This window comes from Periplaneta americana, chromosome 8 (genome assembly GCF_040183065.1).
Source record: "Periplaneta americana isolate PAMFEO1 chromosome 8, P.americana_PAMFEO1_priV1, whole genome shotgun sequence".
NCBI classification, from domain to species: Eukaryota; Metazoa; Arthropoda; class Insecta; order Blattodea; family Blattidae; genus Periplaneta; species Periplaneta americana.
In genome coordinates, this window is record NC_091124.1 from 42793015 (window position 1) to 42808885 (window position 15871).

General features: G+C 34.5%; 1 protein-coding gene across 2 annotated transcripts in view; it reads right to left on the minus strand.

The window, feature by feature from the left end:
- Positions 1-5175: 5175 nt before the first annotated feature.
- Positions 5176-15871, minus strand: part of byn (T-domain transcriptional activator brachyenteron) — a 91574-nt gene continuing 80878 nt past the window's right edge. Inside the window, exons 5-8 of one of the 2 annotated variants that reach the window (XM_069832818.1) lie at positions 14549-14683; positions 12133-12265; positions 10158-10307; positions 5176-7248 (exon numbers count right to left, since the gene is read on the minus strand). In XM_069832818.1, the coding sequence (XP_069688919.1) occupies positions 6635-7248; positions 10158-10307; positions 12133-12265; positions 14549-14683 (1032 nt within the window). In that variant the 3' untranslated portion in view covers positions 5176-6634. The remainder of the gene's footprint in view (positions 7249-10157; positions 10308-12132; positions 12266-14548; positions 14684-15871) is intronic. The other variant, XM_069832819.1, reaches the window with a different exon arrangement.

A 15871-nucleotide genomic window follows, 5' to 3' on the forward strand; every position in this document is an offset into this window, starting at 1 on the left:
GATAAAAGAGATTAAACATCTGGAAAGATATTTCCTTGAAATTTTTGTTCTTAAAGTGTCGAAGAAATTTACATACATAAATAATTTCTATTCTAGTAAGGTCACTTTTATCTCATAAGCATTAATCTATATGTAGAAAATCATTTATTATGTCAGGCTAATTTAAATTAACTAAAATCTTGTAGGAATCAAGCGCAGGATTTGGATTCCTTATTTGGCACAGAGCTTACATCACACACGCTATGATATGGTAATTGTTGTCTGTAAACTGACTTGTTATAAAAATAATGTTGGTAATAGTGAAATTTATAAATCGATTATAGTATTTGTCAATTGTTCCAGCGTATGTTCTTTTTTCTGTCCTGATGTGCGAGAAGTTTTGTTATTGTAAATCGTTATATTTATTTCAAGATAACAAGCATGCTCGTGATTTATTAAATATAATTTATTATTTTGTGTCTGTTAACAATAACTGTATATAGAATTTGTCAGAATAGTCATCCGGAATGTGTTTGTTTTTTAATGAGAAGCCGAAATCAGAAGAAATTTTAATTCGGTGCCATTTTTCTGCCGTGTAAGTAATTTTGTTATGTGTTTTACATAACCAATACGGGCAATTATGAGACAGCATTTAAATTCTGTATTTCCAATTAGATTAGAGTTTCGGCGAACTCCGTATAGGTACTTTACAATAGGTCTATAATTAATGCATTTCTCAATGGAATATAAGTTTTAGTTATGTTGCATTACACGCATAGTATCAATAATCAACACGAAAACAAAGTGTTTTGTAACATAATTAATTGCGACACAACTGGTTAAGTGTGAAACATTCTATTTAATTTTTTTAGGATTCATTACAGAATACTATCATATTTAAAGATATTTCTCTGCATATTTTCCTATATATTTGCAAAAAAAATTATATCCAAACTATTATTTACCATATTAATATGGCATGAAATATAACGCAAATATCTTTGACCACCATGATTCCATATCCCACCCAAAAGAATTTGTTACCATCACTGATAGACTACAATCTAAGATGGTTAACGGATTTTGTCCATCTGGGTCAAGAAATCCTAAACTGATTGATTCAGTTTCATTATGGTGATGATGATAATAATGATGATGACGACGATGACAATGATGATGATTATTATGATTGATAACCGGGTTTCAGTACCATGTCATTGCTGCTAATATTTAATATATTTATAAATACTATTGATTATGTTACTGATATAAAAAAATAATAATAATAATTGATGAATTTTATGACCATTCTTTAAGATTTATCATTATTTCCGTTTTTTCTGAAACGTCATGAAGCCATACCCATTATTGACTTTTGCAGTTTTACATATAATTGCTTCCATACTTTCCATTCAAAGAATTAGCATTGGAGTAGCAAAGCCTGAGTTGATTATACAATTTGAATAGCAATCACTGGAGGGACAGATCTGTGTAGATTTCTTATAGCATTGGAGTAGCAAAGCCTGTGTTGATTATACAATTTGAATAGCAAAACCCGGAGGGACAGATCTGTGTAGATTTCTTATAGCATTGGAGTAGCAAAGCCTGTGTTGATTATACAATTTGAATAAGCAATCACTGGAGGGACAGAACTGTGTAGATTTCTTATAGCATTGGAGTAGCAAAGCCTGTGTTGATTATACAATTTGAATAGCAAAACCCGGAGGGACAGATCTGTGTAGATTTCTTATAGCATTGGAGTAGCAAAGCCTGTGTTGATTATACAATTTGAATAAGCAATCACTGGAGGGACAGAACTGTGTAGATTTCTTATAGCATTGGAGTAGCAAAGCCTGTGTTGATTATACAATTTGAATAAGCAATCACTGGAGGGACAGATCTGTGTAGATTTCTTATAGCATTGGAGTAGCAAAGCCTGTGTTGATTATACAATTTGAATAGCAAAACCCGGAGGGACAGATCTGTGTAGATTTCTTATAGCATTGGAGTAGCAAAGCCTGTGTTGATTATACAATTTGAATAAGCAATCACTGGAGGGACAGAACTGTGTAGATTTCTTATAGCATTGGAGTAGCAAAGCCTGTGTTGATTATACAATTTGAATAAGCAATCACTGGAGGGACAGAACTGTGTAGATTTCTAATAGCATTGGAGTAGCAAAGCCTGTGTTGATTATACAATTTGAATAGCAAAACCCGGAGGGACAGATCTGTGTAGATTTCTTATAGCATTGGAGTAGCAAAGCCTGTGTTGATTATACAATTTGAATAAGCAATCACTGGAGGGACAGAACTGTGTAGATTTCTTATAGCATTGGAGTAGCAAAGCCTGTGTTGATTATACAATTTGAATAGCAATCACCGGAGGGACAACTGTGTAGATTTCTTATAGCATTGGAGTAGCAAAGCCTGTGTTGATTATACAATTTGAATAGCAATCACCGGAGGGACAGATCTGTGTAGATTTCTTATAGCATTGGAGTAGCAAAGCCTGTGTTGATTATACAGTTTGAATAGCAATCACTGGAGGGACAGATCTGTGTAGATTTCTTATAGCATTGGAGTAGCAAAGCCTGTGTTGATTATACAGTTTGAATAGCAATCACTGGAGGGACAGATCTGTGTAGATTTCTTATAGCATTGGAGTAGCAAAGCCTGTGTTGATTATACAGTTTGAATAGCAATCACTGGAGGGACAGATCTGTGTAGATTTCTTATAGCATTGGAGTAGCAAAGCCTGTGTTGATTATACATTTTGAATAGCAATCACTGGAGGGACAGAACTGTGTAGATTTCTTATAGCATTGGAGTAGCAAAGCCTGTGTTGATTATACATTTTGAATAGCAATCACTGGAGGGACAGAACTGTGTAGATTTCTTATAGCATTGGAGTAGCAAAGCCTGTGTTGATTATACATTTTGAATAGCAATCACTGGAGGGACAGATCTGTGTAGATTTCTTATAGCATTGGAGTAGCAAAGCCTGTGTTGATTATACAATTTGAATAGCAAAACCCGGAGGGACAGATCTGTGTAGATTTCTTATAGCATTGGAGTAGCAAAGCCTGTGTTGATTATACAATTTGAATAGCAATCACTGGAGGGACAGATCTGTGTAGATTTCTTACAGCATTGGAGTAGCAAAGCCTGTGTTGATTATACAGTTTGAATAGCAATCACTGGAGGGACAGATCTGTGTAGATTTCTTATAGCATTGGAGTAGCAAAGCCTGTGTTGATTATACAGTTTGAATAGCAATCACTGGAGGGACAGATCTGTGTAGATTTCTTATAGCATTGGAGTAGCAAAGCCTGTGTTGATTATACAGTTTGAATAGCAATCACCGGAGGGACAGATCTGTGTAGATTTCTTATAGCATTGGAGTAGCAAAGCCTGTGTTGATTATACAGTTTGAATAGCAATCACTGGAGGGACAGATCTGTGTAGATTTCTTATAGCATTGGAGTAGCAAAGCCTGTGTTGATTATACAGTTTGAATAGCAATCACTGGAGGGACAGATCTGTGTAGATTTCTTATAGCATTGGAGTAGCAAAGCCTGTGTTGATTATACAGTTTGAATAGCAATCACTGGAGGGACAGATCTGTGTAGATTTCTTATAGCATTGGAGTAGCAAAGCCTGTGTTGATTATACATTTTGAATAGCAATCACTGGAGGGACAGAACTGTGTAGATTTCTTATAGCATTGGAGTAGCAAAGCCTGTGTTGATTATACATTTTGAATAGCAATCACTGGAGGGACAGAACTGTGTAGATTTCTTATAGCATTGGAGTAGCAAAGCCTGTGTTGATTATACATTTTGAATAGCAATCACTGGAGGGACAGATCTGTGTAGATTTCTTATAGCATTGGAGTAGCAAAGCCTGTGTTGATTATACAATTTGAATAGCAAAACCCGGAGGGACAGATCTGTGTAGATTTCTTATAGCATTGGAGTAGCAAAGCCTGTGTTGATTATACAATTTGAATAGCAATCACTGGAGGGACAGATCTGTGTAGATTTCTTATAGCATTGGAGTAGCAAAGCCTGTGTTGATTATACAGTTTGAATAGCAATCACTGGAGGGACAGATCTGTGTAGATTTCTTATAGCATTGGAGTAGCAAAGCCTGTGTTGATTATACAGTTTGAATAGCAATCACTGGAGGGACAGATCTGTGTAGATTTCTTATAGCATTGGAGTAGCAAAGCCTGTGTTGATTATACAGTTTGAATAGCAATCACTGGAGGGACAGATCTGTGTAGATTTCTTATAGCATTGGAGTAGCAAAGCCTGTGTTGATTATACATTTTGAATAGCAATCACTGGAGGGACAGAACTGTGTAGATTTCTTATAGCATTGGAGTAGCAAAGCCTGTGTTGATTATACATTTTGAATAGCAATCACTGGAGGGACAGAACTGTGTAGAATTCTTATAGCATTGGAGTAGCAAAGCCTGTGTTGATTATACATTTTGAATAGCAATCACTGGAGGGACAGATCTGTGTAGGTTTCCTATAGCATTGGAGTAGCAAAGCCTGTGTTGATTATACAATTTGAATAGCACTGGAGGGACGGATCTGTGTAGATTTCTTATAGCATTGGAGTAGCAAAGCCTGTGTTGATTATACAATTTGAATAGCAATCACTGCAGGGACAGAACTGTGTAGATTTCTTATAGCATTGGAGTAGCAAAGCCTGTGTTGATTATACAGTTTGAATAGCAATCATTGGAGGGACAGATCTGTGTAGATTTCTTATAGCATTGGAGTAGCAAAGCCTGTGTTGATTATACAATTTGAATAGTAATCACTGGAGGGACAGATCTGTGTCGATTTCTTATAGCATTGAAGTAGCAAAGCCTGTGTTGATTATACAATTTGAATAGCAATCACTGGAGGGACAGATCTGTGTAGATTTCTTATAGCATTGGAGTAGCAAAGCCTGTGTTGATTATACAATTTGAATAGCAATCACTGGAGGGACAGATCTGTGTAGATTTCTTATAGCATTGGAGTAGCAAAGCCTGTGTTGATTATACAGTTTGAATAGCAATCACTGGAGGGAGAGATCTGTGTAGATTTCTTACAGCATTGGAGTAGCAAAGCCTGTGTTGATTATACAGTTTCAATAGCAATCACTGGAGGGACAGATCTGTGTAGATTTCTTATAGCATTGGAGTAGCAAAGCCTGTGTTGATTATACAATTTGAATAGCAATCACTGGAGGGACAGATCTGTGTAGATTTCTTATAGCATTGGAGTAGCAAAGCCTGTGTTGATTATACAATTTGAATAGCAATCACTTGAGGGACAGATCTGTGTAGATTTGTTATAGCATTGGAGTAGCAAAGCCTGTGTTGATTATACAATTTGAATAGTAATCACTGGAGGGACAGATCTGTCTAGATTTCTTATAGCATTGGAGTAGCAAAGCCTGTGTTGATTATACAATTTGAATAGTATTCACTGGAGGGACAGAACTGTGTAGGACTCTTATACCATTGGAATAGCATAAACTTTGTTCATTATACAATTCTAATAGTATTCTCTTAGGGGACTGAACTGTGCAGATTTCTTATGTAATTGAAGTACCAAAGCATGTGTTGATCATACAATTTGAATAGTATTCTCTAGGAGAGACTGAACTCTACAAGTTTCTTATGGCATTTTAGTTAGAAAGACTGTGTTGATTATGCAGTTTGAATGTTGTTTTCTGGAAGAACTGAACTCTGCAGGTTTCTTGTGTCATTGAAGTAGCAAAGCATGTGTTGATTTTACTATTTGAATAAAGGAACTGGCCTGTTAAATTTTTTTATGCCATTGGAGTAGCAATGTCTATGTTTATTATACTATTTGAATAGTGTTCTCTGGAGAGACTGAGGTGTGAAGATTTCTTATGTCATAGGAGTAGCAAAGCCTTTATTGATTATACAGTTTGAATATTATTCTTTGGAACATTGAACTGCCCAGGTGTCTTATACCATTGGAGTAGCAAAACCTGAGTAAGTTACATAGTTTGATTACGAGACTTCTAAAAGACATCAAAGCAATTGCTGTGCATTTTGGAGAGGACTGGTCAGAGATAAAGAAATTTTGTCAAATACCTGAATGTGTGAAGTCAAATCAACCGATTGATCCGTAAGTTTTACCATTGTAGCAAAGTCATTCTTCCTTTTGTTTATCCCAGATAAATTGGTGGGTTCATTGAATAGGAATTCAAAGTATTGTATAGATTTCTTACAAATTTGGCGCACAAAGGACTGAACACATATTTTTACATTACTCTCGATCGGTTCACACACACATCAAGTCTTATATCTTCCAAGGTAATCTTTTCCGGCATGATTTTCTACATGGAAATTGTTCATACTGATCGCTCTACCATCCCTAAGAGTTTGTACAAGGCACTGAAACGCCTAGTATATAAATGACTATAAATTTGATGGGCTGGTTTATAGAAATAATTTTTTTATTGCTGGGACTCTAGTAAGGACAATGATTGCCCAAGTTGGTGACGTGTACCGGTACTGTCTCATAATTACCCGAGATATCTTGATTCACGTAAAGCCGATAGTCTTTCCAATATCCTGCCTTACTAATTTTCTGATCCTGCTATGCAATTCTGCTGACCTAAATGCCGGTGTGTGGGGGTGTCAAAGGGCTCCAACACTCCTGCCTGGAGGTGGGTGACCCACCCCCACCGTCCTCGTTGTAGTTCTCGGTCATTGCTGGCTCCACCTTCTCCACGTTGTGGTGGTGATGCCCCTCGTGGGTGTACATGGGTGGCGTGTGTCTGGGCGACACTCCCTGATGCGTCATGTGGTCTGGTGTCTGGTAGCTGGATGGTGCTGCTGCCGTCTCCTGTATTATAGGAATGTACTCTGATGGCACCGCCGGTTGGTAGTGCTGGTGGTAACCTTGGAGGATAAGATCAGGACTCGTACTTCCCGATGGCACATGGTGCCAAGTGCCAGCTGTGCTATACGTCGTTCCCGGAGGCACGCTATTGTTCATGATGGCGTGATGGTGTTGTATGTGATGCGTTGGAGATGGGGTATGCGGTGCTGACACCAGAGGGGAGCCACCGTGCGGTGGCGATGACGATAGGGTCGTGGGCGTGTTCGTCCAGCTGATGGTGCTGCTACCTAGTGGTGTGGACACCGGCTGAGAGGACACGGGCCACGAGAAGTTGGTGGCGGGCGGAGAGAACACGGGCGCTGTTGTCACTTGGGCTTCGAAAGCTGCTGGAAGTGAACAAGAAGAAAATGGAGAATTCTTCTTTTAAACATTTGCAGAGCCGCATTGTGGCTGGTATCCAGAAAACACTCTAAATATGCAATAACATTACCATTGTACCACTGGCGATACTTCCATGAAGGATATGAGGATGATCCTACAGTTTAATTTCTTGCCTCTGAGGATAGAAAAGATTTTAATTGCAGATTTTGATTTTCAATGCAGCTGGCGTAATAATTTTCTTCAAGCTTACACTTTCTGTCGTGAGTTGTCGCCACTGCACAGCTCAGAAATAATTTCCGAGCAACCATCCAAATATCTTACAGCAATCGGTTTTTTCTATACTTGTTTTTTTTTTTAAGATGGAACATGACAGTTAAGCGGCCGAGCTTGGAACTACTGTGTCATGTTGCCAATATGGACTACCACGCTGCCAGCTGATGGAAGGTAGCAATTGTCGTTAAGATGGCTGACGTTAAAACATTCATTGACAATTGACGTGAAGGTAAGAAAACAATACAAAAATCGACAGAGAATCAAAGACGAAACGTACCAATGCTAACATTGTGTGCACAATAAATGTCGCTAAGAGAGCTATAAGCACTCACCACGTGCGAACTGTAAGTTTGGCAACTCAACTGTTGTTACCATAGCAACAGGCCTACCAAGCTATGTGGCATTCAGTTGTCTTTCCGATCGCAACGCTGTCATTTTCCATCTTTCAAAAAAAAAAAAAAAACAAAAAAAAAACAAGTATAGCAGTGAGCAGACAGGGGAGAGTGCGGAGGGAGGGGTATGGATTGATTTTAACCGCGTTTGAGGATATGACTGCGTATCCTAATACTAAGACCCTTCTTTCTTTGTGATGGGGACCTCTCAGAGACTACAATAAGAATTTTCAAGTAGCCTTGTAGTCTTTTTAAATGCAGTTCATTGGTCATTTTAAAAGAATGGAATAAACGAAATAATAAATAATTTAAAATGATATAACATAAAAAATAAAATGAATAAAAACAAAAGTACATAAAGATAAAATAAGCTATAATAAATACAAGAATTAACAAGACTTTCAGACAACAGGACAGCCTAAAGAATATCTGAAGTTGTATTTGATCATTTAGAAGAATTTAACTGTAGCAAGAAATTAATTGCGGAAACGTACGATGGAGCATCGGTAAATATCGGGCAGTAAAATGGCTTAGGAGCTATCTTCGCAACTAAAAAGGGGAGAAGAATCAAACTTCACTACTAATAAATTGCCAGTTCCAGAATGGTGTGTCAAAGACTAACGTAGGCCTACTTGTATTGAGTTTGCATGCTTTACTATTATTATTATTATTATTATTATTATTATTATTATTACTACTACTAATATTATATTATTATTAATATTAGTTTCTGTCTTGGTCATCAGTCGTCAATCTCATAGCCTACATACCAAAAAATATCACGAGTCGCCACTGCATATACTCTCTTTACTCGAAAAAAAAATCATCTTAAAACTATTAAATTCGTGGAATAATTGTATTAAGAAAATCCAATATTTTAGCGTAACATGAGATTTACAAGTCTTCACTAGATACTGCACATGCCAAGGCGTACACGTGCTACAATCTGTTACGTAATCTATTTGTAGGTGAATAAGGGTCGAGCGTTATGTAAGAAACAGCTAGCGCTATCTGTATGTAACCGGATACTGTCAAGCTATGACTTACGATGTTATTAGACGAGTTCGTATGATAGAGGGAATAAATTTAAAATAGATACAGGGCTTTCATTTCAAAACTTCCCAGTCTAAATAACTAATTATTTAAATTGAATTAAATGTAAACAAAAAATACGTCAATTTAGATATTGAGGGGGAAGTCTGAAACCAGGCTTAATTGCATTTTAGATTTCACCCCTACTTTGATATTTCAAATAGCACCCCTATATTTTTATACTTAAATATGAAAGAGCATTCATTTATTTATACATTTTATTAATTTGTTTTCGCATCTTTTGTTTTCTATCGTCGCCTGGCAATCTGGATTGTTGTTATTATTGATTAGATCTGAAGAGAATAAAGCTACAAAAACTTATTGAGCATTGCATATAATAGTTGTGTTTGTGTATTAAATTATTTTAAAATGGTGTATATCCTTCAATTTTGGAAATTACACAAAATAAGCTGTGTTTTCATCCTACAATCAACTGATAATATCAAAAATACAGGTTGCCAGGCGACGATAGAAAACAAAAGATGCAAAAACAAATGAATGAGGTGTATAAACAATTAACAATTCAGTGCTTCTTCATATTTAAGTATAAAAATATAGGGGTGCCATTTGAAATTTCAAAGTGGAAGTCACTGGGGGTTGGGGAGGGGATGAAATGTAAAATGCAATAAAATGTAAGCCTGATTTCAGACTTCCCCCTCAATATCTAAATTGATATGTCTTTTGTTTAAATTGATTTCAATTTAAATAATTAGTTATTTGACTGGGAAGTTTTGAAATGAAAGCCCTGTGTATTAATTTATCTAGTTAACAAAATAATCTAAATACTAACCTAATTAATGAACCACATCCTTAATCGTAAAAATATAAATAAAATACGAAGCAATAAAACTGAGAACTATTCAAGACGTCATTGGGATTCTATGAATCCGGTGACAATGTTGTATCATTATTATTATTATTATTATTATTATTATTATTATTATTATTATTATTACCATTATTATTATCATTATTATTATTATTATTATCATTATTATTATCATCATTATTATTATCATTATTATCATTATTATCATTATTATTAGCATCATTATTATTATTATTATTATTATTATCATTATTACCATTATTATTATTATTATTATTATTATTATTATTATTATTATTATTATTATTATTATTATTATTATACTCACCGGAATGGGGCGGTGAATGAGATCTGACCCTTGGAGGCTGGTAGGGTGAACTACGCTGTGTTCGAACTGAAGTCCCGATGGGGGGCGGAGGCAGGCTGGGGTGGTGCGACGTACCGGGATACACCCCCTGAGGTAGGAACCACGAACCATCTGGCGACAATCAGAGCATATGAAAAATCGTGCATTTTGTATAGCTTTACTGTACATACTCAAGACCGGAAACATAATTTTATGTCTAGGACAGGTAACTTATCGCAGGATATTTTTATTTACTTAACAACGCTGTGACAACTGTGACGTAGCATCTTGCACTTGGTGATAGTGAAATAGTTTCTACCGAGATTAGGCCATGAGATTACCTGTCGTTCGTCTTACACTTCGGGAAACCTTTTTTTCTCGAGAACTACATCGTCACGTTTTATATATACATATATATATATATATATATATATATATATATATATATATATGAAAACAACAGACATTAAGACGCCATTTTTTTAGTTTTACTGCATTTAATTTCCGTAATATTTCAGTTTGCAGTAAATCAGACAGAATTGATTTATGATAACTAAAGAAAGTACGATTGATATATATATATAATTTACTTATGGTTATGCATCATCAAATTTTACTTTCAATTCAGTACTTTACAAGAAAACTTGTCAAAGATTGATCAATATTGAAAAACATTTGTCAAAGACTTCATATTGCAAAAGATTTGACAAAATTATAAATCTTATGCTTCAAGTTGACTGTAACCTATGTAAGTCTACCAAATATTACAATATAAATATGTAAATCCTTTGGAGAATAACTAGGCTATGTAATACGATAGTCTATTTATATTACTTAACTGTACGGTACCCTAAAAGGAAGAATATAACTATTTCATGTTGTTTTAAACAAAATATTTACTATTAGTATTCGCCTAAGCTATAGGTTAGAATCTTAGTAATTCAAAAAATATATGTATTGGTACTTAAATACAAGATATCTGGCTTGCAATTTCCTCATACATATTATTTGTCGTAATTTTATTGTGGTATTCCACAGAACCCACGGCGAACAGGTATGAGTTTAATTCATAATTGAATTAACTCGGAGAGGACGCCATGTTTTTGTGGTTCTTGTCGCCACAATATTCTCGAATCTCGTTGGTCAATTACTTCAAAAAATTGATAGGTCTTTGATCAATTAGAAAATGTTCTTATTTACTTTCAAGAGAAACAAAAATTTTAAAGTATTATAAATTACTAAGTTAATGATAATATTTAAAGAAAAGAAAGAAGAAAAACTTTTATTCATCCAAAGAATGAAATAAATGGAGCTGCTTGTGTTTAACAAATTGTCTTAATACACAGGTGACATGGTCAATTATTTAAGACAGTAAGTAGGCCTACAATAAATACAGTGAATACATATTCGTTTAGTGGTTAGTAATATCATACGGAGCATGATGAAGGAACTGAATTCTTATGAAACGCGTAAAACAAAAGTAAAATAGTGCTTCCTTTTTGACATTCTTTTCTTTTTCAATTATTTGTATATGTATTCCATTTATTTATATTTTGTAACTGCACATTTATATACAACTACATGTTTTACTATTTTCTTTATGCTTTCAAATGTTTTCAGAATTTACAACATGTTGTAGCCATGGTAACCGCAAGAGATTTCTTAATAAAATACGCCTCACAAATCTGGCAAAGCCATAATTAAACAAAAGAAAAATGCAGATCGGTCGCTCATAACATCTTTAAAGCGAATTAAGGCACAATATGGCTCATAATATTTATATTAAATTTACTCCGTAGGAGATGAAACCTTGTAATTCATAAACATTAATTTACTTAGTGGAATGTTAAGAATTGTTTTCCTGTAATAACTTCGCCGTATTTGTGGACTATATGGCTGTACATGTATATTATAGCGTTTGATGTTGTCGTAGAATTTCAGAGTAAGTAATGCTCACATTGTGTGTATTGCGACTGTTGAGGTTGGGGGTAGTTGGGCATGAAGTCCCGTTGGTAGAAGCCATCCGGTCTCTCTCTGGCGTCTAAGAAAGCTTTCGCAAATGGGTTGTGCTTGATTTTCAATGCTGTAACCTGTAAACAGTAAATATAAACAGGATTTATAAATTACGAGAAAAATATAGTATTGTTAGAAAGTTTAAGGGCACCTTATAATCCTTATAAAATGCTGTCCTGCTCTTAAATTATTAGAGAAACTAACAAGGTTTATAATTGTTGATTAACAATAGGAAAGACTAATTTTAGTGCAATTTCGATATTTATATGATGACTGTCAGTCCTTATAGAGAATTTATAAGTTTTTCAAACAAAATAAAAAATCTACATTTTCAGTATTAAAGTTGAAAATGAAAGAGTAACTGATTAGTGCACGATTCTCAACTGTTGCTGGATGATGTAGAATATATTACCCTTTAAATTAGTAAAGATCAAATATTTGTAAAAAAAAAAAAAAATAGTGAATGACCTAGCAGTTTCTAATGTTTGAAGTTTTAAAAAAATTGGGAAATTTTGTGATTTGTCGAATAAATAAGTAAATAAATAAATAAATAAATAAACAAAATACAAATGAGTAAGTAAATAAGTAAATAAATAAATAAGTAATTAAGTCAATAAATAAATAATAAAATAAATAACTAAACAAATAAATAAATAATAAATAAATACATAAATAAATAAGTAAATAAATAACTAAATAAATGAATGAATAAATAAATAAATAAATAAACAAAAAACAAATGAATGAGTAAGTAAATAAATCAATCAATCAATCAATGAATCAGTAACTGTTTCCATTTTTTAACTTCAAAGCTTAGAACCTGCTAGGACATTCACAAAGAATTTTTTTTACAATATTTGATCTTTACTAATTTAAAGGGTAATATTTCCTACATCATCCAGCAACAGTTGAGAATCGTGCACCAAATAAATTACTCGTTTGTTTTCAACTTTAATACATAAAATTTAAGATTCTTTTATTTAGTTTGAAAACTTATAAATTCTCTGTAAGGACTAACAATCAACACATAAATACCGAAATTGCATTAAAAATTAATATTTCCTATTGTTAATCAACAGTTGAAAACATGGTTACTTTTTCTAATAATTTAAGACAAGGGCAGCATTTTATGAGAATTATGAGATGCCCTAAACTTTCTAGCAATATTGTTAAGTCTTCAAAAACATATTAGGTTGTCAGAGGAAATAATTTTCATTGTGGCATAAAAGAAAAGGAAATAAGAAATATCGGAAGTAATAGAAAGTAGGTTTTAATAGCACTGGAATAATTTAGAGGACCTAGTCACATAAAAAAAACTAAGAAAAAGCATTGTAAATTAACTTTGCATATACATAGGACGAATTATTTCATCCTCAACATAATCTACCTTCAAATCTTAGACTATACATCAAATTCGTACGTTAGGTAGACGAAGGCAATTGCCTACCACTTCCTAAAACATCTCCTCTTCTGCAAATAAACTGGTATTTGAACAAGGATAATAATTTTAATCCTGATGCTGTTTATTATAAATGAATTACTGAATACATATACACATTAAGATTATTATTATTATTATTATTATTATTATTATTATTATTATTATTATTATTATCATCATCATCATCATCATCATCATGTTCCATAACATTCTGGATCTAATCAGAACTGTAATTTTTAAAGTATGATCAATGATATCAACCATTACCATGTCCAGAACATCTCGAACTGTAAGAGAAATTTAATGAATGATGTTGTGCGACTCCACTTATTGTTAATATACAGGGTGTCTCAAAAATAGACCGACAAATTAATTGTGGTAGTAGCCACAGAGAAAATAAATATGCTAGTGAAAACCCTACAGTCCTATTTTAAATATGTTTCAAGTTATGATTCTGTGAATTTGTTGAAGCCTAGTTTCAATAATGAAAGCTAGATAATCTCTGAACGGCTTAAAAAAGAGGAAGGGTATATGTTATTTATAGGAAACAGATTCCTGATATTTTGTTTCTTTTTTCTCAAATGATATCCACTTTTTTTTTAATAGGCAGAATTATGTAAACTCTGTTCAACTCAGAGTGATTAGGCAGTGTATGGAGAGCTTTTCTCGGGCTCAGCGACAAGTTAGTTGAACAATGTGATGCTAGATAGTAAACAAATGTGCAATACGCATAATGTACATCGACACACTCCCAATCACAAATCATGTTTATTTGATATCTCACGAACTATTTGTGTTAGAAGACTGAAACCATTTGCTTTCGTGTTTTTATTTTTTATTTAAAAAAACACGCCAGCAAAAATGTGTCTGTTTATTTTTGAGACACTCTGTAGAGAAACGAATACCTTTTATGACCCACCTCTTCGTTCTGATACGCGGTTACAGCTATGAATTGTGTTTCTGGGAACGGATACGTGTGGACTCTTCGTAGTTCAGACCCAACTTTCACTAGATGCACTCTTGGTTCGTATTTGTGTAGAGAATTCAGCATGATCTGGAAAGAAGCGTTCCTTTAGAGACAAGTAGACCTAATTATTTTAATAATATTAGAAAAAATCACATGGTAGCACATGAACTAGTTTCACTGTTTTCAGATTTTTGCTTTGGCAGTGATAGTATTAAAAAATATACATTTTAGTTTTCAGCAGTGTGTTCCGAACTGCAATAGTTCTACAGGGTGTTCAGTTCAAAGTGTGTCATGGCTCGCTGTATGCCGTCATGTAGCTAGCCGATGAGCCTAGAGAATTCAATCTTCCTACACTTCTGCAGAGGCGTATTACCTATGTGCCAGAAAAGTTGCCTAGCAAGTACGGCGTTCATTCTGAAGAGTACTTATCGATACGTACGGTAAATCCTGTAGTGGGAGGAATGTGAACTGTTTGAAAACACGTACTGGGGTGAGTTTTTTTCTTACTGTCGGGATATGGGGAGAGGATTAAGACGATTACTTACGTAGCCTATTCGTTGACATTAACTTCGATGGTCAACATGGACACGGAGCATTTGATTTGCACTGTGGAATGTTGCCGTAGGCAAATACCCTGCGTACGACTTGCCCGCGCAAAACACAGTTCGAAAGAGGTTATGGTAGCACACAGACTTTACAGACCGCCATCTGTTGCTACGACGTTCAAGTTATACCATACACGTTCTCAAGTTCAGATTGACTGCCTTGGGTAATAGGCAACTTCTCTGACATAAAATCTGAAACTCGCTTCAAATCGCTGACTCACAACAGTGACGTCATGACACACTTTAAAATGAACACCCAGTAATGTTCTCACTGTCTGCTCCTTGTGTATTATTAGTAATTTTCATGTAGCATTGTTTGTTATTCATCTCCAAGCACTATTTCTCATTTGTTTCACTCCATTATACAGGGTGTTCTATTTTATCTTTACCACCCAAAATAACTTCGTAAGAAAGCAGCAAATGAAATTTTTTATACAAAAGATGCGTTGACGACGTTTTATTCGGCTAAATACTGAAGACTGATTGAGCGGTCTGTGCTACATTTGTTTTCATTTGTATACTCTTAGCCAAAGCTACGTGGAATTAGTTACACGACCCTGAGTATCTGCAATGTACTGCTTAACTTAAAGTCAAACTATTTCATTTGTACTATGCACAGGAACCACACCATCAAGGCATGAAACAACGTTCTCTTTATTAGAATGATCCA